The 25,028-nt window shown below is 39.6% G+C and overlaps 1 protein-coding gene across 1 annotated transcript; it reads left to right on the forward strand.

The window, feature by feature from the left end:
- The first annotated feature begins 5,203 nt into the window (after positions 1-5,203).
- Positions 5,204-8,109, forward strand: LOC133715956 (wall-associated receptor kinase 1-like). Its single transcript, XM_062142663.1, has 3 exons — positions 5,204-6,307; positions 6,423-6,602; positions 6,848-8,109. Exons 1-3 carry the CDS (start codon positions 5,353-5,355, stop codon positions 8,074-8,076), a joined length of 2,364 nt encoding a protein of 787 aa, XP_061998647.1. The 5' UTR covers positions 5,204-5,352; the 3' UTR covers positions 8,077-8,109.
- The last annotated feature ends 16,919 nt before the right edge of the window (positions 8,110-25,028 follow it).

The following is a 25,028-nucleotide window of genomic DNA, read 5'->3' on the forward strand; positions in this document are numbered from 1 at the left end:
CAAGTGTAACCAATAAAATGAGGAAATCTAGTTGTTACTAGTTATTTTCAAAAAAAAAAAAAAAAGGGTTATTTCCTAAAAATTCACAATTTAAAAAGAAAATTAAAATGACAAATAAGAGAATGTTAGTGCTTCTTTTTAGAGCCAAACAAGGCTAGATATATTTTGGATTATGTTATAAGCTTGAGTTGATTACTTGTTCACAAATTTGATCACTTCGTAGTTGAACTGATTAATTGAAAAAGGAATAAAAAGCTGGATAGATAAAATTCTATTTGCTTAATGTGCAAAAACATGAAATTAGGGTTGAAACTCTATAATACCTTTAAACTTTTTGACAATAGAAATTAGGTACCTATAAATTAACAGGCTGGTGCCTTCAAAATATGTCAAAAGTTTCTCGTTGTCAAGTTCAAAAATGTGATTTGAGGATCTAGTGCAGTTTTATAAGTGTGTTCCTTTATTACTTGAGATTTTTTTTTAATTGAATGTGTTAGCCGTCATAAAAATTTCAGCTAGGTATACAAAATAGGAATCACATTCTAAAGTGTGACAGAATGATCACTATCTTTTTTTTTTTTTTTGAGAATAAAAGAAATTTCATTAATCCAAAAGATTACAACGATGGGGATGACACTATAAAATTCTAAGAAAAGGACATACTCATACCCCAAATACAGAACTGACGGTTACAGATACCATGAGCCGATAGGGGCCCAACTCTAACCACAAACATCAACTTATCCCAGGAGTTCCGATACATCCTTACAATCAACCTCAAGAAGAGACTAACCCCTTCCGACACCATATACCAATACCGCCAGTATATGTGTAGGGGCAGCTCCCCATTACATTGACTACAAGAACACAGCAAAATTAGAACAATTAGTCACTGGAGATGACACCATAAAATGGCACACCACTTGTCTAGACCACTAACACCCTCATTCTAAAGTGTGACAGAATGATCACTATCTAAGTACTCTTATATTTCCAACATAAATCTCTAGCAGGAACAAAATAAAATAGAAAATAGCACGTACCAAAACATGAATCACTACCTTATGTAAAGGGCATGTCCATAAATATAATTGCCACTGTTAGAACAATGGATAAATTATTTCTCATAAATGATAACTATATTCATTGTATATGTGTGGAATATAATTACACAGAAATTATATGTAGAACAAGTATATATTGCAGATATAGCAATATCAACATATTCGACACGTATATACTTGTTTACATATTACATAACTGGATGGTTAAAATACGACCAAATTGAGTTAATCAATAGAATTCATTGACTTGTAATCTTTTGAGAGGCTTTTTCAATAATGTTATATTTTTCCCTACACGTTTTGTAGATATCGATATGGGAGTTCATCCGACAGAATATAACTCTTTGTTCCAAGGTGTTGCAGTAATGCCTTGAAATGTCAATCCACGTTTCTCTCAAAAGTTTTAGAATGGAAGTGGAAGAAGAGTTCAAAATTGATGCAAGGATTGGAGCAGCCATTGTAATTAATCCTTAAATAGAGATTCGATGCGTCAGTTTTCTCCTAACAGTAACAACTTTTCAAGCCATCTTCACTTTTGATTTTTCGCTTCAAGCTTTCTTCTTCTTCACAAAAGAGATGGTTAGAGCTCCTACAAGGCTATAACAGTATATGATAATTATGGTTCAAAGGTCAGCTCCATATATAGGCTCCATGATGGGAGCATGTTAGCAGGGCCGGCCCTGTGAGTTTGGAGGCTCAAGGCGAAAAAAAATTTGAGGCCCCAAATTCAACAATTGAATCCCTAAAGATGTGGGATGAAGATGTGGTGATGTGGGTGGTGGACGACGGCGGTTGGCGGTTTTGGAGGAGTGCTGCTAATACGGTGTTTTGGAGAGCAGCAAGCTGAGCTGAAATTTGATTTTGGTTTTGGGTGAGTGTTTCCATGGACAAGTGCAGCTCTTCATTTTGGTTTTGCAGAAATTTCAGGGTGTTGGAATCTAAAGGTCTAAAACTAACTCATGCTTTGTTTTTCCCTTTCATTGCCCATCTTTCTTTTGTCTTTCTCTTTCCTTCGTAGTGGTCACTTTCCGATTCCTCTTCATTGAAAACATCTTGATTGACCCAGAAAAAGCTCAATCCAAAATGCAGATCCCAAAAGTCGAGGGATGAAGAACAAGCCCAGATAAAGATGATATAGTCAACTAAAATTAATCATACAAATCAAGGAGCTCCCTTGAACTGGATATCGCCCAAAACTAATCGTAGAAGCAGCGCCGACGGGTAGATGATCATGTATCAGCGTGAGGCTGTGAGCCATGGAGACTCTGATACCATGCTATCAAACCCAAAAGAAACACAATTCACTCAGCACCCTCAACAATACTCTTAAGTGGGTTTCGACGGGTTTGATGGGAGCTCTTGATTTTCTGAAATTTTCATAGAGTTTTGGGGAAGAAGCAATGGTGATTGTGCTCATTTTGTGATTCCATTTTGATGTTGTGGTAATTGATGTCGTTGATATGGTATGTAATACTCAGATTCATACACAGACTCAGGTCCTCTACTTAAGAAGAGCGCACAGGGACGGGTGATAGAAGCATGAGATTTTGGGTATGGTAATTAAGAAAAGAAGAACAGAAAGAAAGAAAAATAAAGAAAGAGTGGAGTGAGTAGATCAAGCACAGACAGAAGAAACAAGGTTGGGAAAAGACAAAATAAAACTTGAAAATAAGAGAGAAAAATTTGTGAGTTTGTTATAGACGATCTCATAAGAGCCATGTGTCATCACCCTCTTCAAAGCTTAGCATTACAGGTGACCAACACGTGGGGTTGAAGGATAATTGATTGGCTTGAAGGGTGGCCTCTAACTCTCAAGCGTCTTCTGTTTCTTTATCCTTTTGTTTTTTTAATTGCAGGCCAACATAAATATTTTTTTTTGAGGCCCCCTGAAATGTGAGGCCCTAGGCCTGGGCCTGCTTCGCCTAGTCCCAGGGCCGGCCCTGGAAGGGGTTAGGTGTGAGTGTGTATATATATTCGTCGTCACCGAATATGTGCACATATCTTAATGGAGAGACATGATTTGAGTAGAGTTCATCAATAATTGAGTTGTGACATCAATTTTATTAATCACCCAAAATAAATATATAATCTCTATGAACACAAGACTAGTAAACTGACTAGGATATATAATAAGTTACGACACATAATTTAGATTAAATGTTTAGGAGTTGTATATAATTTATATATTATTTTTTTAACAAATTTAGAAGGAACGAGAATAATTTATTAAATGAAAAAATATTAAGAGTATATTAAAACAAACAAGAGAAAGACAACAACCTTATTCCTCAAAGAATTGAAGAGACATGCATGCCTCTTCAAGATTAACTAAAAAAAAACTACGAACTAGCTAAACAGGAAATTATATTTCGCAGACTATTTTAGGGAACGCGCCCCACGCGCGCAGAAGAAATAGGAATCATATTTCGCAGACTATTTTAGGGAACGCGCCCCACGCGCGCAGAAGAGAAGGAAAAACTCGGTGTTGTTCGGTTCTCTCCCGGCCGAGCGCTACCGGCGATCCTGCCGTTGCGTTCCGGCCCGGGAGGGGATGGCGTTGCTAGTTAGGGGTGGGTCTTCAGGGCAGAGACGCGGTCCAGGGGAGGAGGGTGGGTTCTTGACCTCGGGTTGGGTAGATCTCTCGATCTGTCCCTCTCGGATCAGGGACGATGGCGGTTGTGGGGATGCAGTAAATTGCTTCTGGCCGGTGGTGGGTGATGGCGTCATCAAAGGAGCGATCTGGGTTATGGTGGATGCGGGCAACTCGCGGCAGAAGGGATCTCGGCTGGGATTTGTTTCTGTCGTGATTCTGGATCTAGTTGCGGTGTCAATTGGATGTAGAATTTGTCTGCATATTGGCAAGGTGGAGAGGAGGTATCAGGATGCGGCGAGGGCATGGGGTGGCGTTGACGGTGCTTGCCGGCGGCGGGATTGGTTTTCTGCATTGGTTGATTACTGCTCGGGGAAGTGGGTGTTGGGCCGGGGCTCTGTTTTTGGGCCTTGTTGGTGTGGCTTGGTTTCCGTTTGTTTTGGTTTTAGTTGTGTTTTAATTAGGGTTTTCTGTTTGGTTTGGTTAGGTTTAATAAGTCCCTACTCTTCTGAGCTAGGGTGGGTCTCCTACTCTGTTGAGATAGGAGTTGGTCTAGGTGTTTGGCCATGTAAATGGTGTCATTCCCGAGGACGAGGACAATTTTGTTCAACTCTGGTTTCCTTTTGTTGTCAATTTGCTGGTATGCGATCCTTTACACGTGGTCTAGTTCCTTCGGACACGGTGTTGAAGAGGACGCTGCCTTCTTGGCGGTTGATTATAAGGTTTTACTGGAATTTTCGGGGTCAAATGTTCAAAGTAGCCTTGGAAATGGGCGTTTGGTGGTTAGAGTTTGGGCCCTTTGGCCTGATGGTCTCTGTAACCGTGGTTTCTTGGGGTTTAGGTTCATGTCCCCCCCATTGTAAGCGTGATTGATTAATGGATATTTTCTGTTCTCAAAAAAAGCTAAACAGGAAATTAAGAAGACTTAAACGGGAATTAATTATTAACAAACTCATTCCTCATGCATCATGTTAAAATGTGAAGTATATCCCACAATGAATAATTGGTACTTTGCAATAGTGTTCATAAGGAATTCGGCCATCCTGGTCAACTACATTTGCTAATTAATTTTTATTGTAAAGCTCAGTAACCTTATCATGGTATTAGAATAGGTTGTCCACATATGAATGCCTCACAATTTATAAAAAAGGACACTGATGTAATAAGAAAGACCTTAGTTAAAACTAAAATTTGCAAGTATGATCATCATGGGGCCTTTGTTTGACTTTCAGGGTATTTGTTTGCAAAAGCAATCGTCATTGGGCCTTTGTTTGACTTTCCGGGCATTTACAAACAAAACTAAATAAAAAAGAAATACTAGGCAATTGGGCTAATTAACTATGCATCTGCAAACAAAGCTAAAGAAAAATGAAAGACTTTGCAACTGGGCTAATTGACTATTAGCAATTAGGCTTATCGAGTAACTATTGGTGTATTGCCAATTATTAACATCACAATGATCACATGCATGAAAAATTAAAGAAAGACCTCAATCTGGACGAGGACATTGCAGCTGGAAGAGACAAAGAAGCAGAGAAATGAGGATGACATTTCCCCTAACCAAATGGCCTGGCATGGCCCTGCCCGGCTATAAAACACCATTCAAGCTAAGCTTAGCTTCTAGCTCACAACTTCAACACACACAATAAAATTTGTGCAGTACTATTCCCCTCTTATTACGTAGTAGTTAGTGGTGCCATGGTCTGCTTACATGGGAGAATGCTTCTTTTGCAACTCTCTTTGGCCGCAGTGCTATTAGCCTATGCAGCAACGACAATGCTAGCAGCTGCTCAAGCACCTCCTGAATGCAATGAAAGCTGTGGTGGTGTCTCAATTCCATATCCGTTTGGTTTGAGTGATGGTTGTCACCTATATGTGCCGAAACAAGATGCTCAGCCATTCAAGATCACTTGCGACAACAGCACCTCACAACCATCCCTAAAGTTCTTGGATAGCTATTACTTTCCCACAAACATTACCAACATTTCTGTGGGTGAAAGTGAGTTGCAAGTAATGGTGACCACGTCCCGAAATTGTTGGCCCAACAATTCATACGACTCCTCCTTGTACAGAGGCAGTGTGCTCGATCTGCCTCCTTCTTACACCATCTCGGACAAAAACAAGGTCTTTTCCGTTGGGTGCAACAAAGTAGCGATGTTCAAAGGTTTTCCTCTTAAAGTCACAGATCCAGAGCAACCCTTTGCAGTAGGGTTCAGCGGTGTAAGCTTGTGTCAAGATGAATTTGGCAAAAGATTCCCCGAGACTTGCACTGGATTTGGGTGCTCCGTAAATCCTATCCCTAGTGGACTGCAAAATATTACGGTGGATATGTGGACAGTTGGTGCCAGCCTCGGAGAAACGGACCAGTGGGGCCTAAGCTACCCTTGCAGCTACGGCTTCATTGTGGATGAGCGCAACTTCACATTTGCCGGCAATCAAAGTTTTAATGAACTGAACGGCACAAGACAGGAGCTTCCGGTGCTTGCTAATTGGGCGATTGGGAGTGACAACTGCGAAGCAGCAAAGAAGAACAATGAGACTGCTTTTGCATGCAAGGGTGTGAATACGAAGTGTGTCAACCGCGCTGGTGGTTATTTTTGCCAGTGTGAGACAGGTTACGCAGGGAACCCATACCTCCTCAATGATTGCCTAGGTATTACACATATCCTCTTTCCTATTAATTTGTGTTATATATAAGTTATTTTAACTGATTAAGCGATTTGCGTTATATATATATATATAGCTTATATGTAATTTTTTGTGTTCAGATATCAATGAGTGCAAGAATTTAACCCTCTGTAGTGCTCATGCAACTTGCATAAACTCAATTGGAAGTTACACTTGTAAATGTGACAAGGGCTATAGAAACGATGACAACGACAAGAATACTTGTGTCCAAATCAAGGAAACCTCCAGCAAAAATGACAAAGAAATGCAAATTTCACTGGGTATGCACTAGCTAATAACAATTTTATGTATGTGTGTGTGTATATATTAACATGCATCCTGCAGAAGAAAAAAATAACATGCATCCTATTCGATAAACAAGCACGCACTTCCAAGTTCCGAGTTCCGGCCGGACAGTTAGTGAATACTTTGGGATTAATCACCATCTTAGAATCCCTGGTGATTTAATAGTCAAGTTGTACGAATAGATTTGAGTACGTTGTACTGATCTTTTGAATTTGTCCAGGTGTCTGTTTAAGCTTCCTAGTCATGTTGATTATAACATTTTGGATATACTGCGGAATGAAAAGAAGAAAGTTCAAGCAACTCAAGGAGAAGTACTTCAAAGACAATGGTGGCTTCTTGTTACAACAAAAATTGGAGAATTTTGACGGACCTCAAGCGGCCAAAATCTTTACGAGAGAAGAGCTTAAGAAGGCCACAAACAACTTCGATGACAGCAGAAAAATTGGTGAAGGAGGCTATGGATTTGTTTATAGAGGAACATTGCCAGATAAAAAGGAGGTTGCCATAAAAGTGTCAAAAAGTAATGCCCCAATGACCCAGAGTAATCAATTCATTAATGAGGTAATTGTTCTTTCTCAAATCAACCATAGAAATGTCGTGAGGCTCCTCGGTTGTTGTTTGGATACCCAAACACCTTTACTGGTTTACGAGTTTATTAGCAATGGCACTCTTTATGAGCACATTCATAAAAAGAATGGCAAGGGACCGCTTTCTTTCGGGTTACGAATGAAGATAGCAGCAGAAACAGCAGGATCCCTAGCATACTTGCACTACTCTACTTCAATGCAGATTGTGCACCGAGATGTGAAAGCAACGAATATACTATTGGATGACAATTTCACAGCCAAAGTGTCAGATTTTGGAGCTTCGAAATTGGTTCCTGAAGATCAAAATCAGCTGTCCACTTTAGTGCAAGGTACGCTTGGCTACCTAGACCCTGAATATCTCCAGTCAAACACACTGACAGAGAAAAGTGATGTCTATAGTTTCGGCGTTGTCCTTGTGGAGCTAATAACGAGTCAAGTGGCAATTTCTTACAAGAAGCCTGAGGCAGAGAGAAACCTAGCGAACTTTTTTGTAACGTCGGTGGAAGAGAATCGCTTGGATCAGATTCTTGATCTTGAAATAATCAAAGAGGGAAGCTTTGAAATAGCTGAGCAAGTTGCCCATCTCGCCAAAAGATGTTTAAGTTTGAAAGGAGGGGATAGGCCTACGATGAGAGAAGTAGCTATGGAGCTAGAGGGAATACTGCAAGTTATGGCAAAGCATCCAGAGGGAAAGCCTGATGCCTCTCCGAAAGAGACCGACTACTTGCTTGCGATGTCACCTGCAAATGCTTACGTTGTTGATGTTAGAGGTGATGAAGGTGAATTTATAACCAGTATTGACTCCGACCAGAGCATGCAGAATCAAGCCCAGATAATGAAGCCTGATGATGGTGGGCGATAGTTGATTAATATTAGCTAGCTTCTCCTTTCATAGCTAGTGTTTGGCTCCAAAACCAGTTGGCTTGCAAACTGTCTCTTTTGAGCGTGTGATTGCGCAGGCGTGCCAGCACCGTGGGGTGCGGTCGTCGGGGTAGTCCCTTGACCTGACTTCTTCTTCAAGCGCTGTGGACGAGGAGAGCACCAACCTCGTCACGGGGTTCTTCTCTAGCCTTCCGGAGAAGGACTTCTTGCCTTACTGGGTAAGAGCTTTGGTTGTGGTCTCTTGCGTTCACTAAATCGATACTTAGTGTTGTAGACTAAGCAGAGCAATCACTGGGAAGTTGGGAGAAGCACGGGGTTGCGCTAAAGCGTGACTCTAGCTTCGCTGGGTGCGAGGGCGTTACCCTTGCTTCGCTGGAAGTAACAGTGGCGGTTGCGCTTACAGTCGGCTCGCTGGAAGACTGGGACTGGAAGTACGGTCGCCGGGTTGATCTGGTGATGCTAGCAGTCGGCTCGCTGGGAGACTGGGACTGTATCGCGGTCACCGGGGTTCAACGAGGTTGAAGGTTTGCTCCTGGGAGGCTTTGTAATCGCTGGGATTGACTGATTTGAGAGAGGTCCCTTTCTGTATCGTCTTTAGCCTCTATATATAGGCTGCTGCAGATTCTCTTCCAAATAGGAATGCAATGCTATATTTTAGGCCACAGTTATTGGCCTTGAATCAAATCAAAACTCTTTATAGTTTTGATATCTATCGTAAGCAATAAGAGATTGACTCTGTTGTAGCAATCTTCTAGGCAAGGTTAATTACCTTTTAGAGTCCTGGACGTAATCTTCCTCTTCAGCTAACTGTAGGATATGCACGTCGCGATCATTCTGGAGCTCAGTAGCACACTGCTGTAAGCATGCAATCATGCATGTATAATAAGATCATGTATATATTCCTTGCAATTAAAGATGATTGCTTCCTTCCATACATTCCACGTCCAGCAATAATTGCATGGGACACCTTAATCGCTTGCATATATAAAACAATGGAGGACATCCTTACTGAATTGGTCTATGTCCACCGTCTTAATTGCCATATGAGTGTAGCTTGATAATTAACTTACATAGCCCAACGTCCAATATTCCTTCCTTAATTGGCCATAATCAACCATGATTGCATGCTATCTTTCCCATATATATATATATATATATTAATAGATTCATGCAAATATGGATGAAGGCTTTATTCACCTCCGGAGCACGTGATTAGGATTCCAACCTTGATGCAATATCTTTTGCCAAATATGCCCCGTCTTCGTAGCCAAGTAAACCACCATTAATTATCAAATATCTTGATAATTACTAGTAAATCAATAAGATCACGATTTGACTTAAGATTACTTGATCTCCAAGTAGGCTTTATCTAGCCTCCAAACAATATATTCCGAACTTATCGAAAATATATAGCTTGGGCCACGGATATTGGCCCGGTTTTCTTCGAGTCTCCCTTATCGGGAAAAAATGTTATTTTGGGCTCAAACAGCTAGTGCTGTATTGCATTGTTCTTAATTTGGTTTGGGTTTGCTTTACATCATTTGAGTTAAGTAGTGCCTCCTAAAATAAAAGTATGTTATCATACTGCAGGTAATGAGAGTTGTAAATTTTCTTTTTAATTGGCCGAGTGTATGAGTTGCAATTTAATTTAGTTGTGTGAAATCTTTTCTTTTATGAAATGAAGCTAGCCAGCTAGGTAACTTGTAAGCTATTTTGCTTATCTTTCATGGCAGAACCCAGTTTACTTAACTTGTTTACATATATATCTTTTTTTTTATTCATTTAACAATGGTTTTTGTTTGTCCTTCATCTATTATCAAGTCAATAGCATGAAAAAAATATATAAAACAATCTTGCTTGGCAATTTGGCATGCTAACCATGGATTCAAATTTTGATTTCAGTTTCAATTTCGGTATTTCAAATTTAAAGAAATTTCAGAGAAAATTTCGATTTCGGTGAAAATTTCTGTTAAAAATAAAGAAATCGTATTACTTGCACTTGTAAAATTATATTTTTGAAAGAAACTTTTAGATAGACTAAATTTTTGAAAGAAAGTTTTTTCGAATTTAAGGAAACTTTTCTAGCTCTAGAATTATTACGGTTATCCGAGTAGTAGATACTATCAAACACATTATAACTTATTCAATTTTCACTGGCATATGTAAGGAAACTTTTAAGGCTTTACATAGACTAGACTAACTTATAATCAACTTTTTTTTTTTTTTAAATAATCAACTTATTTAACGTCTCTAAAATTGTACATATATAATACAATTATGTTATTTAACATGGGTGAGTAATAAAAAGTTTTCTCTTAGCCCTAGCGCCGCGAGAGAGCACCTACACCACAAAAGTTTTCCTGTCCGGCGGCGGCCATGGGTAGCGGCATCGCCGCGTCCCGGTGCTGGCTGCCGGACGGGTACTCAATTGCCCGGGCAGAGGTCTGAAGAGAAGGGTGTTGGGCTTGGGTTTCTGGCAGGATGGATGGCGTCGGTTTTTGGGCAACATCTCTCAACGTTCCCTGCGGTCGTTTTCCTGTGTAGCTCTGCATCGGGGCGCGGATATCCAGATCTGGCGGATGGGTGTGGAGTGTTTTGGCGGCGTTGTGGCTCGTGGGGCTCCGGGCAGGGCGCTGCACGTCAGAGGCTTGTGAGGCTCGGTGCAACGGGGGCTGGTGGCGACGCGCAACGGCGCGTTCTCTCGTGGGCAGCTCTTGGCGAGGCTGGTGGTCTTGGTTTCATCGTGGAGCTAGTTGGCGGCGGAACAGCGCCGACGTTGTACAGGCGGTTGAGGGCGTGGTGATGATGTGGTCTGGGCCCGGGTCAACCTTTCTGTTGGGCCGGAGTTGGGAATCTTTCTTATGGGGCTAGCCTATTGGGCCTTCTAATTTGGGCTAGGGTTTGCCCTCAGCCCATTCCTATGTTTTTTAGTTTGTCTAAATTACAATAATTCCTTGTATCAGGAAACTATGCACCGATGTGCACTCTATGTCTCTTTAGCTTCTCTGGAGTAGTACCGAAGGAAGATATCCGCTATCTCTACGTATTTGAATGTATAGAGTAGGACTATATGTACGTACCACTTGTGGGTACTACCACTAACTTCTTGTCTGTCTCTAAATGACAGCGGAAGGGTATGTAACGGCCTATTCTGGCTTGTGATGAATATATTGCCGCCCGTTTTTGGGTTTGATTCAAAAAAAAAAACATGGGTGAGTAATTAAGTGGTAGGTTATCTCTATGACTATATTTAATATAAATGTGTTGTAAATTGATAATATGAATGTGTTTATTTATATATATATTTTTTTTGGATTAAATTCTGTTTAGTCCCTGTACTATGACCATTTTTTCGTTTCAGTCTCTGACATTCTCAATTAATCTGAAAAGTCCCTAACGTCAAAATTTCCGTCTGATTAGTCCCTCCCGCGTCAAATTAGGAGTTGGCCTTAGGTGAAATGTTCAATATACCCCTCTGTTATTTCTTTTTCCTTTTTAATTTCTTTTTCTCCTTTTTTTTTTCTTTTTCCTTTTTAATTTCTTTTTTTCCTTTTTTTCTTTTTTCTTTTTCCTTTTTAATTTCTTTTTTGCTTTTTTATTTTTTATTTTTCCTTTTTAATTTTTTTTTCTTTTTTCTTTTTTCTTTTTCATTTTTAATGACCATCGTATCCTGCTGCATCGGTAGCGCCACGTCGGCGAACCAATCCAGATCGACCCGAAACCCCAATTCTTGTTCTCCTTGCCGGCGGCCCTTTTTTTTTTTCTTTTCTTTTTCCTTTTTAATTTCTTTTTTCCTTTTCCTTTTTTTTGTTTTTCTTTTTTCCTTTTTAATTTCTTTTTTCCTTTTTCTTTTGTTTTTTCTTTTTTCTTTTTCCTTTTTAATGACCATCGTATCCTGCTGCATCGGTAGCGCCACGTCGGCGAACCAATCCAGATCGACCCGAAACCTCAATTATTTCTCCACGCCGGCGGCCATTTTTCTTTTCCATCACTATTCTTATTCTTCACTTCTGGTTTTGGTCAACTTGGCCATCAAAAACCATCATTTCAACCAGACCCAAAATCCAAATCACCATTTTGAGCAAGACCCAAAAACCTCAGGGTCTGAAAAAATGGTAGTTTTCAGTGAAAAGTTTCCAAATTGAGGCTTGATGTGGAGAGAGAAAGTGAGATTTGAGTGGGAGAGAGAGAAGTAGGCTGTGAAAACAAGACGGAGTGGTTTAGCGGCGAATTTCCGAGCTAATTGGGATCTGCTTGTGTTTGGGAGATGGCGTCGGCGATGATCGAGGCGAGGACGGATCCCAACAGAGGGAGATGGCTTCAGAGAAGGTGAAGAAGTGAACGATCCGCTCCTAGCCTCTTGCTTTTGCTCGATGTCCATCTCTGCACCGCCAAGCTAGGTCTTTGCTGGGTTTGGTTTCAATTTGGGGAGAGAAACAAATGGGTTGTGGAGTTTGATCGGAATGGAATTGGTGGGTTAATGAAGGAGAAAGTAGGCAAAATGAAAAGAAAAAAAAAAAGGAAAAAAAGAAATTAAAAATGAACAAGAAAAAAAGAAGAAAAAGCAAAAAAGATATTAAAAAGAAAAAAAAAGGAGAAAAAGAAATTAAAAAGAAAAAAGAAAAAAAAAAGGAGAAAAAGAAATTAAAAAGAAAAAATAAAAAAAAAGGAGAAAAAGAAATTAAAAAGGAAAAAGAAATAACAGAGGGGTATATTGGACATTTCACCTAAGGCCAACTCCTAATTTGACGCGGGAGGGACCAATCAGACGGAAATTTTGACGTTAGGGACTTTTCAGATTAATTGAGAATGTCAGGGACTGAAACGAAAAAATAGTCATAATACAGGGACTAAACATAATTTAATCCTATTTTTTTTATGGCTGTAACCTGGTGGCGGGAGGCTTGGCGCGCTGTCACGTATTTTTCACTAATAATTAGAAAAATACTATCGGGAAGAAGGAACGTAATACCAAAACCCCCATGAATGAAAAGAAACAAGTTCAACAAAAGCAACATAAAAAATCACTATAAAGCACTAATAATAAGAGCTATTATGATGTGGTTCGATCTAATTAGTAGGACTGCTTCCATTTAGTACTATATAATACTACTCCCAAGTAAATAGATTTTGATATCGATGTTTTTGGGAGTAATAAAACCTTGATTGCAAACGAAATCAAAAGACAACATTTTCTCTATGAAGTAAAACTTAAGGGCCGTGACCACTTACCCAATTTCAGCATAAACATTGCCCACTTACTCCACTAAGAGTTTTTGAACCCATTTACCCAAATCTAACATCTTTTGACAATTGTGCCCCTATTATTAAATTGAAACTGATTTTCTCTCTCCTCCCCTTCCTCACCGATCTCTCTCTCTCTCTCTCTCTCTCTCTCTCTCTCTCTCTCTCTCTCTCCCTCTCTCTCCCACGACTCGGCACTGGTCACAGTAGATGGATCGCCTGGAGCGCATGACGTCCTCCTCGACGATATCCAAGGGAAGGACGACGGCGGGGTCGACCCGGAGGGCGATCTGCCAGGTCAGCAGGGAGGGGAAGAGCGAGGAAGGCTTCCGGCGACTCCGGAGGAGGAGGGAAGGTGAACAGGTCGGGCAAATCGGCGACGACCTTCCTCTTAGCTTCTGCAGATCGTGAAGCGAAGGTCGGTTGTCGAGGTTCATGATGATCACGGATCTCGGCGCTGGTGTCTTCGTCCGGTGAAGCGGCTTTGTGGTTTTGGGCCAGAGCAATCGCCGGTGACTTCATCCCGGTCAATCCGATAGGGTGCCCAGAGCATTTTCTGGGTGCCCAGAGCAACTTTTTTTTTTTTTTTTGTATACTTTGAGTTCTGAGAATGGGGAAGAAAAAAAAAAAGTGAACTTATACAATTGAATATATAATTGATCAATTGTGTCTGTTTCATTTTGGATTTGGGAGTTTATGCATTTCACTTGATGGCAATAATATGATTATTGGGAGGCAATAGACACATTATTGACCCCCAGTAGACTTTGATACGATGGACAGGGATCACTATAGTGTGGTGTTTTGATAAGTTACTTGTTGTTTTCTGTGTATTAAAGTTAAATTATCTGTGAATCCTACAAAATGGTGCATTTTTGGTGGTCTATTGGGAGGCAGTAGAGACATTGGAATTTGTATTGGGGGGCAATAATATGATTTTTGGGAGGCACTAATATGATTATTGGGAGCCAATAATTTGATTATAAATTGATCAATTGTGCCTGTAGTGTATCCATTTTGGTTTTGAGAGTTCATACAATTCACTGGACGGCAATAACATGATTATTAGAGGCAATAATATAATTTTTGGGAGGCAATAATATGATTATTGGGGGGCAATAATATGATTACTGGGTATTATTGGGGACCAATCGCCGGATTCTGGTCACCGGTCACCGAATTCCGGTCACCGGAGTCCGAGGCCGGCCACTAGTCACCGGAGTCCCGTCACCGGAGTCGGCGGCCGGCCACTGGTCATCGAAGTCCGGCAAGATGGATGATGATTTCTCCCTCTAAGTGAGGAAGAAGGAGAGGGCAAAAAAGTCCCAAAAATAAATAAAAAGAATTAAAAAAGAATTAATTGGGTAAAGGGGAAATAATCCCTTAGAGTGTTTTGGGTAAATGGGGTTTTTAAACTCTTCGTTGTGCAAGTGGGCAATTGTTAAGCAGAAATTGGGTAAATGATCATTTCCCCTAAAACTTAATGTTGGTGACATACAAAATTTCGGACAAAATTTCAATGTGATTTTTTATATATGCTATTTATGTGTAAATATTTCAGAAATTAAGAATTTCACAAAAATGAAAGGAAAATTTCTGAAAATTTTGAGAAACTCTTGACGGAAATGATATAGCATATAAATTTCGTTTAAAATACTTCAAAATTAAGGAAATTTTGATGAAAATTTTGGCAGCTACGCAGAAATTTCACTCCTTAATGCTAACTAACCTGTTGTGGAAACAATTGGTTATATCACCGTCTGCCTGACTTCACACAGCAAACACATTATTAAAGACTTTGACCTCTCATTTAATATTCAGCAATATTAAGTGGGATCCCAATTACAGAAAACAAGTCTTTCACATTTGCCACACTCTGCACGGCATTGACTAGGAGTGGTCCACGACTGTATCATAGCTATTAGTCTTTCTTAAGACATTTGAAAGAAAGGTTGTTTACAAGTTATGATGCGTGTACATACACAGGGTAAACACTAATATTACTAAGTTTTCATGTCCATGATCGAGGAGTCAACACGTATGAATGGTTTGATATGAACATTTATCAATGGTAGTTTATAATGTATGTGATTTAATTGTATATGACCATGATAATGAATGGACTGAGTTAATGTCAAGCTGATGAGAATATATACAAGAGAGATGAATTACTATATACTAGTACTTCGACAACAAATTTAGTTTGACCAAAATACAATAGGGAAAATTTCACAAATGGTCACTCAACTATGACTCATTCGACACTTTAGTCACTGAAGTTTCAAATATATCACTTTGGTCACTCAACTATTACATTGTTAATCACTTAAGTCACTTTGTTAATTTTTTTCATTAAAAAAAAATTATAAAAAATACTCTTTGGGTGACTTAAGTGATTGACAGTGTAATAGTTGAGTGACCAAAGTGATATATTTGAAACTTCAGTGACTAAAATGTCGAATGAGTCATAGTTGAGTGACAATTTGTGGAATTTTTCCAATACAATAAGAGACGTGGCATAATTGTTACAAATCATAGTTAAAGACTAACCGTAGCAATTGGCTATCATAATCTCTAAGTTCAGATCTTCACTTCTTTTCACTTTATCTAACATAATCTATTTTTTTTAAATAGAAGTTGAATTCATTAGATCAACAACCAAAGGCTAGAGTCTACCATAACTTACATAAGCAAAACTCGACAAGAAAATCCGAACTAAACTATCTAAGCTAGAGTAGATCATTAAAATATCTGGGACGCTCACTTTAAGCAAGCCTATCTAAGAATGTATAAACCTCGCCCTCTACAGAAAGGAAATTATTCAACTAGCCCTCCCTTGTCAATCACGCAATTGTGGTACAAACAAGAAATTAGAAACGTCATAGAAGACTCATAGAGATCCATGCACTCTTACACAAGCTTAACCCCGATAAAGAGAAATTAAACAACAACTACCTCATTCCCTTTCGAGTTGGAGTCTTTACCCGTAAACTTCAAAAATGAAAAGAAAAACAATAAAAGATTGTTTTCACACTTTAGAGGGAGTAAATAGTTATTAATTTGCCTCATCTATGAATAAGACGATCATTCTGTAAGTTTTTATTTTTTATTTTTTGAAAGGAGTTTTGAAACCCAGCCTAGTTGGGAGGCTCAACCCCACGCTCGATTCCCTTTATTGAAATAAATTTTTGCAACGGGAGGACATAAACCCTGAACCACATGCTACATAAGAACAATTACAATAAAACTTGCAATTTTTTGTTTTTTTTGTTTTGAGAATATATCATTATGAGCATTACTATAACACGCATATATAATTTTTTTTTTTTTTTGAGGGAAATGAATTAACTTCATTGACGTCAAATGTCATTACATTCCGAGATTATAAGTTCCTCCACACTTGGAGGAGGTACAATGAAAGAATTCAAAGAAAAAGAACCGTGTTTGGCCTCTTGAGGGAGGATATGAGCAACCCTGTTTGCACTACGGTGAATATAATGAACCTGGGCATTGGAAGCAACTTTCAACAACTCCTCAAGATCATTCACCAAGAAACCCAGCTCAGTCCAATTCAAACTAGAGCTCCCAATTGCAGTGACCAAATCTTGACAATCTGTTTCCACCATCAGGGGAACAAAATGATGGGCAACTGCTAGCTCGACCCCATACAACAAAGCAAGGAGCTCCCCATGCCTAGCTGAGTTTGAGATTGAGACAGAGTGCCTGAATCCTCCTAGACAAGAGCCACTGGAATCTCGAAAGATCCCACCCACCCTATTACAACCTGTAACATTATCAAATGCAACGTCAACATTAAGTTTCACCAAGCCCACATGAGGCTTCTTCCACAGCTCGTGCCTTACCGGTCTTGGTACCTTTGTGGAAGCATGAACTACCCTATATTCCTCCCACCAACCTAGAGTAATGGGTACCACTTCGGAGGCAAGTTTAACATCCCCATCCCAAACTTTTGCGTTCTGATTCCTCCATGTAGCCCAAATAATCATCAAAAGCATAGCAAAAGTAGTGGAAGATTGGGACAAAGAAGAGACTAACCAATCAATTATACTTGTTGCTTGATTTGAAGATTGAATATGAGCTAATTGACGAAACGACTCTACATGGTTGCAGTCACGAAGGGCATGGAGGGGGGATTCGACTTCTTCATCATAGAAAGGGCATTGGGTATCTAAATCAATACCACGTTCACTAAGCCTACTTCTCGTGGGAAGAGTATTTGAGGCCGCTCTCCATACACAGATCTTAACTTTTCCAGGGACCGGAGCTCTCCAGAGTTGCTTCCAAAGCACGGCACTAGGATTTGATGACCCTGGTAGCTCTTCCAAGACTCTGCTCCTTGCCACATGATATGCTGATTTAACAGTGAAGACACCTTTCTTGTTACCACTCCAAATCCAACGATCCTTATGAACCCGAACACTAAGAGGTAGTGCTGCAATTTTCTGAACAATATGTAGAGGAAACAACTCAGTAAGAAGAGGAAAGTTCCACGTATCAGGAGACGATAAGAGGTCAGAAACTAGCTGAAACCTCGGAGTATAGAAAGGCTGCAAATTCTCATTCAGTACCCAAGGATCATTCCAAATACTAGTGGTCCTGCCATCCCCGATATGTCATCGAATACCAGCCCGCAAAATATCCCGACCTTGAATTATGCTACGCCATGCATATGAGGGAGACGACCCCAACTCAGCTTCCCAAAAATTACAATGAGGGAAATAAATTGCTTTCAACAGTTTAGAAGTTAGCGAGAGTGGATTTTGAATCAATCTCCATCCCTGCTTTGCTAGCATGGCTAGGTTGAAAGCAAATAAATGTCGAAATCCCATACCTCCACAAGCTTTAGGTTTACAGAGTTCATCCCAAGCACACCAGTGCATACCTCTCTTTTCATCAGAACTGCGCCACAAAAATTGGGAGCACAATTGATGAAGTTCCTGAATTAAACTTTGAGGAAGCAGATAACAATTCATAGTGTAAAAAGGCATTGCCTGAGCAATCACCTTTATGAGAATCTCACGCCCAGAAGCACTCAGCAATTTAGAGCGCCTACCGGTAAGTTTCTTAGACAAGTTGTCTTTGATGTAGGCGAAGGTGTCATGCTTAGAACGTCCCACAACCGTAGGTACCCCTAAGTATTTCTCATGTTTCTCTACCAACTGAACACCAAGAGTAGCTGCCATAGATTGTCTCATGTGGGGAAGAACACTACCACTGAAAACCACATTACTTTTCTGTAGGTTGATCTGCTGCCCTGATGCCCTTTCATAAATTTTCAAAATATATTGCGAATCAAGGAACAATCCTGGGGAGAGGCATTAGAGTATAGCATACTATTATCTGCAAACAAGAGATGACTAACAGAAGGAGCACCATCACACACATGTAGCCCTTGCCATTGTCCAGTAGCTACAGAATGAGAAATAAGAGCAGAAAGGCCTTCAACACAAGTAGAAAAAGATATGGTGAAATTGGGTCCCCCTGTCTTAATCCACGATGTGGTGTAACAAAACATTTAGGAACTCCATTAATCATAAAAGAGTACCTAACAGTAGATAGACAAAACATTATCAGCTCCACCCACTGCACATCAAACCCCATCCTGATCATGATCTTCTTTAAGAAATCCCATTCCAATCGATCATAGGCCTTGCTAATATCCAATTTAAGAGCCAAAAAGCCTTCATTTCCTCTACCCAACTTATGCATATAATGAGCTAGCTCTGACGCAACCAGAGTATTATCTGAAATCAACCGGTCGGGTACAAATGCACTCTGCTGTGGGGAGATAATATCCGGGAGGAAAGATTTGAGCCGATTGGCTAAAACTTTTGAAGCTATCTTATAAATGACATTGCATAGGGCAATTGGACGCAACTGAGACATATGTTCAACTTCCTTCACCTTTGGGATAAGCACCACATGAGTGAAATTTAAATCATGAGGCATCTCTTTAGTAGTCAAGAAAGAGATAACTGCTCTACTAACTTCCATTCCCACCAAATCCCAATATTTTTGAAAAAAGAAGGGTGACATACCGTTCAGGCCAGGTGCCTTAGATGGATGCATCTGAAATAGGGCAAGCTTCACCTCATCAACACTATATGGTGCCAACAAGGTCTGATTCATACTATCCGTGACTCTAGGAGTCAAAGTTTGTAGAACATGGTCCTGAGCTTCTAGGTCTGGTACTTGCTTGGCAAAGATTTGTTGAAAGTACCTCATCACTACCGCTTCAATTCCTCTCGAAGTTTCCTGCCATACCCCATTCTCATCGAACAAACCTTTGATTTTGTTTTTCTGTTTGCGATTCAAGGCTCGCCGGTGGAAGAATATAGAATTTTGGTCCCCTTGAGCCAAATGGCCCGAGATCTTTGCCTCCAAAATGTTTCATCCATAGTCATCAGTTCATTCAGCCTTTGGGACAATCGAAGCTTCTCAGTCTGATCAACAGGATCAAATGGTTTCTGAAGAAGCACATCCAGCTGCCTACGAACAACCTCTAACTCTTCCCTGCGCCCCTTGAAAGTAGTTTGATCCCAGGCTAAAAGAAAGCTCCCCGTGTCTTTAACTTTGTGGCATAACTGCACCATCGGACCACCATCTTGTGGTATAGCCCAAGCTTCCTCCACCGCCTGTGAAAATGACTCATGAAAACACCACATCTCTTCAAACCGGAACCTTCGTCTGCCATGGAAAATGCACCGGTTGATCCTTCCGAACTTCCAACAGTAAAGGCATATGATCTGATCTGCTTGGATGCAGATTAATAACTCTAGAGAATCCAAACTCTGACAGCCATGCAGGTGTAGATACACCCCTATCAAGACGTTCCTTTGTGTGTGTGTCACTCTAAGTAAAGAGTCCCCCTCCTGCCCCTAAATATGTGAGATTGCAGTCCAAAAGGGCTTGACGAAAGGCATCCATTTGTTGTAGACTCCGAATCCTTCCTCCAGATTTGTCCCCTAACCCTAGGATCTCATTAAAATCACCTGCCACCACCCACTTCTCCGACGAACGTCCGGCCAAAGAACGAAGGAGATCCCAAGATAAATGGCGCTGACCCGTTTCAGGATGTCCGTAAAAATCTGTGAAGCGCCACTGCACATCAGATGGCCCCTTCATATCAGCATCAATGAAAAAGTAGTTCACCGTTTGTACCGAAATAAATACAGAATCATCCCATAGAAGAGCCAGACCACCAAATCACTCAACCCGATCAAAATGAGCAATGTTTGGTAACCCCACAGCCTTAGGGAGAGATTGGTGCTGTTCTTTGGTGCAATGGTTTCACTAAGAAAGACAACGTGCACCTGGTGCTTCTGGATGAGAAGTTTGAGAGCATGACGAGTCCTTCGATTCACTATACCTTGGCAATTCCAGATCAGGATGTTCATGGTCGCAAGAAGACTGAAAGTCTTCTCCCTCTCCGCCGTGTGCGGCGTATACAGAACCCGAGAACCTAGGCGGTAACTTAGGTTTCAAAAGTTTCGCTAGGAGGTTTTTTTCTTTTCTTTTAAACTAAAGTCTCATCTTGAATTAAAAGAAAATAACATCAAAGGTCAAATCATCTTGTAGTTCATGTCTGTAAAAACTAGCTAAACATAAAAGAAACAAAACTAACTAAAGAAGGGGAGCAAGAGAGAGAGAGAGCTGCTGCAGATTGATCTCCTTTTATCTGCTTAGAGGTTGCCTTCATCTTTCTTGTTGTGTAGGAAATCCAAAACCTAAAAGAATTAGGGTTCACGTGCTTAGGTGGAGTTTTCATATTGGCTCTTGAACTTGATGACTTATTCCAACCATTCACATCATGCCATTTGTCCATCATAAGTCGGAATATGAACCACAAACTCGTCCTCGGGCTTCTCGGTGTGATTTGGGCTTCGAAACATAAATTCCCGTCCAACCTCAGATTCACGCGCAGCCTGACCTTCTTGTACTAAATCGTCCATAACTTTCTCTAGAAAAATGATATTGATGAGATGTAAAAATATTTGGAAACTAGACATCCGAGGCTTTCCATCAATATAAAGATCATCATCTGGATCGTTTTGAGCTAGTCTCAGTGATCTGTCGAAGTTGACTTATCTGCACTGGCAGATTTGCCGATTTTGCCTTTCAATCCCTCTTTTACTTCTTTTCTCCTTCTTTACTCCAAGATACCTATAAAACAAATAAACAATGTAAATAACTAGAAAATACACTAAACTAACAAAGAAAGTATAGATATTAACGCTATTAACATCGCATAATTATGCTCCTATCAGGTTTCAAAAGTTTCGCTAGGCGGTTTTTGTTAGGATGTTTTTGGTCCCTCTTTAGACGCATATATAAATATAATACATAGTAAACTAATAATATGGTTTATATTTTTCTTACGGGAATAGTTCCCACAACTCGGAAAGACCTCTGGTACCGGTCGTTTCTATTCTTCCTTTATTTGGTCGTTTATATGGTTTATATTCCGTTATACCACATTTGCAGCCAGAAGTTAATGCATCGCTAATGGTACGCCGTAAGGTACTTCCAACATGGTGATATTTGATTGTCAATGAATGACAATCACCATCCCGCATGACTACACATTTCCATGTCTGTTTGTGTTTTTTCAATTTTCAGGAAATAATCAGGGACGACCCAGTCTGGAATAGAAAGCTAGCTAGCTAGAGCATAGAATGAAGTTGTCCAGAAACTTCCCATTCCATGACTACAAGAGGAATACTGCTTCACTCATCATCAACAGTACAACTATTTGATACCAATACTCCTCTTAGTTACATTCCAAACAATCTAGTGCTGCATGCCATGTCAATCATGGCCTTGCAATTCCCATTGGCCGGCGGCAGTCCTACTTCTATTATCGGCGGCTAGTACTACGAAAGCAACGTTGTTTAGAAGAAAAAGATCTTTCTCTGCTCCGCCCTCTTTCGTCTTTCAGTTCTTTAACCCCATGACTCCATCTCGATCCGACTCCAATGAATACCCAGTTTTCCACCTCTCTCCATCACCTCCTTGAGCTATTTTCCTCTCTAGATCTGCCAAATTCGAAGCAGAATACACATCCGACTAAATGCGCCGATTTAGGTCAACGTACTCCGTTGAGTTTATCAAGAGATCTACCAACCAATTGTTCATCTCAAGGTCCAAAACCTAATCTAATGCATTTCACCTCACCGACCTGCAGCCCCAAAATGGCTGCAACGATCCCGAGTTCACCTATCTTTTCAAGGTATCATCCTCATGCTTTTACTTCTAATATATGATATTCTTTTTACAGTTCGCCTTAACAAATTGCTAGGATTTGTAGCTCAAAATAGATATCGCTGCTCTTCATCAACTGGATTTTACTATTTTTACCTCCTAATTTGTTTCGGTCACTGTAATTTTGTAGTTGAAATGTCAGAGCTGTGGAGAGCTGACTCAAAAGGAATCTGCTTTGAGCTTGAGCGAGTCTGTTCCTCTGCCGGTGGGCAAGGGAACTGATGCGGGAAGCATGAACACGATAGTAAGAGGCTCCGTCAAGAGCGTCGAAAGCCATATGAGATGAGCTAGAATCAACTAGCAATTACGGGCACATCCGTAAGAAACATAGAGAAACTTCTCTAATATTTGGTTTTTTTATTGATAACTTGAATGAAAATTACAATCTAAGAGGTGCCTTATATAAGGCACATAGCATAAACCTAATACAACTAGAAAACATAAAGAAGAATTTATTGTAGACTAAAACTAGGAAACCTAATTAAACCTGATTAAATAAAAATCAGAAATAGAATCCTAGATACTAAAGAATATTACGTTTGGAATCTCAATCAAGATTTTGCTCGAGAATCCCGATATATCCAAAAGAGTAATTATGATTAATTTCATCATTAAGAAGCCTATTTGAATACCAATTTTCAATATTCAAATTCTTCTTCTTAATGTGAAGACGCTTCTTTCTTTTCGAGATTTTTAGTTGAAATTGGCTAAAATCTCGTCCTACATCAGGAACCAATAATCTCATTCAGAAGGTAAACCCTGCGATTTCGGTGCTTTAGTTAATGAATGTTTGTTGATGAGGAAATTGATGCAAATGAAATCCTCAACAGGTCTATGTTCTTCTGAATTGTTCATTGCATGATCTTCTGTTCTTAAATTCTTGCTGGGTTGAGCACAGTACCATGTTAATTAATTAGCTTTGATGGACCATGGCTTTTTAGTTAAAGCGGATACCATATGCTTACTTTTGTTTGTTTCATTCTGGACAATATCATGATTTAGTGGCGCCTCCTTTGGTACAACCTTGAGGACTGCAACTTCTATGCCACCGTTGGACCCTCCTAGCGGTAAATACTATTCTTCTGATGTCATTTATATATTTATTTAAGGACTATCACTGCTATATAGCTGTATTTTTGGATTCTAATAATGGTTTTCGAGCTTTTGAACAAACACCAGCCTGCCATGTAAGGAGTAAGGAGTCCAATCTCTTGCTTATAAGATATCTGCATCCTTTTAAATTGAGTGGCACGCACTGGTCTATTAAACTCTTCCCTTCTCCTTTTTGGTATTTTTGTTCAATTTATATCTTTACACTTACTCACAGATAAAACAATGTTGTGCTACTTTTTCTCTTAATAGCCTTCAAATAAGAACTGTTACATTTTCAGTAGGTTCGTTACTGTATATTAATTTCTTTGGCATTCCCATTTGGACCAAGACAAGGTAGAAGGTTCTAAGTTGTTTTTGCAAAGGTTAATGAGTCAATAACTATGTCACCACTCCTAGCTTTCCGTCGCTTTTATGGTACTTGGGCTTGTACTCGATGGAACAATGACATTCTATGATTGCTTTTTAATCTATTTTCAATCTTCTGCTCATTTGCAGGGACCATAACAGCTTACATACCTTCCGGAGGTCCATTTGTTAGAATGGATGGTCCTGTTTATCCTCATTATGTGGTTCCTCCAAAGTCCAAACTATGATTCCCTTCCTAGAAAGGTTTGAGCCCCAAAAAAGCCATGTATAGCCATCATTGCTTATATAAATAATTAAATATACAGTATAAAATGTAGCTTTCAGGTTTATTTTCTAATTAATTTTTCAACACGTACTGTTTTTTAAATAGCTTATTGCTTGGGCACCAACAAGAGAAAAGGCAATTGATTGGATGAAAAGAGCTCTTAATGACACTATTATAACATGTAATGTTGAAGTCCATTGTAGAAATAATTCATTTTTATATACTTTATGTTGGTATGTACACTTTCTATTAAAAGAAAATTTGTGTGAGCCAATTGTATTTAGAACCAAAGCGACAAGTTTTGCTGTTGGTTTTTTATTTCTTATATTTTAATTAGCACTTTTGGTTACTGTCACAGTATAGCATGCTTTCCTAAAATTAGTGAATCACTGTCAGTCTAACATGCTTTCCTATGGCAGTATCAATTTGCATGATTCATTTACAACTTTGATCAGTTCTACTAACTTACTAATACTTTAGTCAAGGAAATTTAACAATTGAAACACAAACAAACAATACTTGTAACTGTAGTTGCTTTGAACCAGAAATTTTACTAGCAGCAGCCAATACTGCTTCTGATTTTTTTATTTTTCTTTTATATATTGCTCTTTCTTGTGTTCAAGTTTCACTTTCACAAACTCAAGTTAGTACCTACTTCTCTG

Source organism: Rosa rugosa, chromosome 6 (genome assembly GCF_958449725.1).
Source record: "Rosa rugosa chromosome 6, drRosRugo1.1, whole genome shotgun sequence".
Lineage (NCBI taxonomy): Eukaryota > Viridiplantae > Streptophyta > Magnoliopsida > Rosales > Rosaceae > Rosa > Rosa rugosa.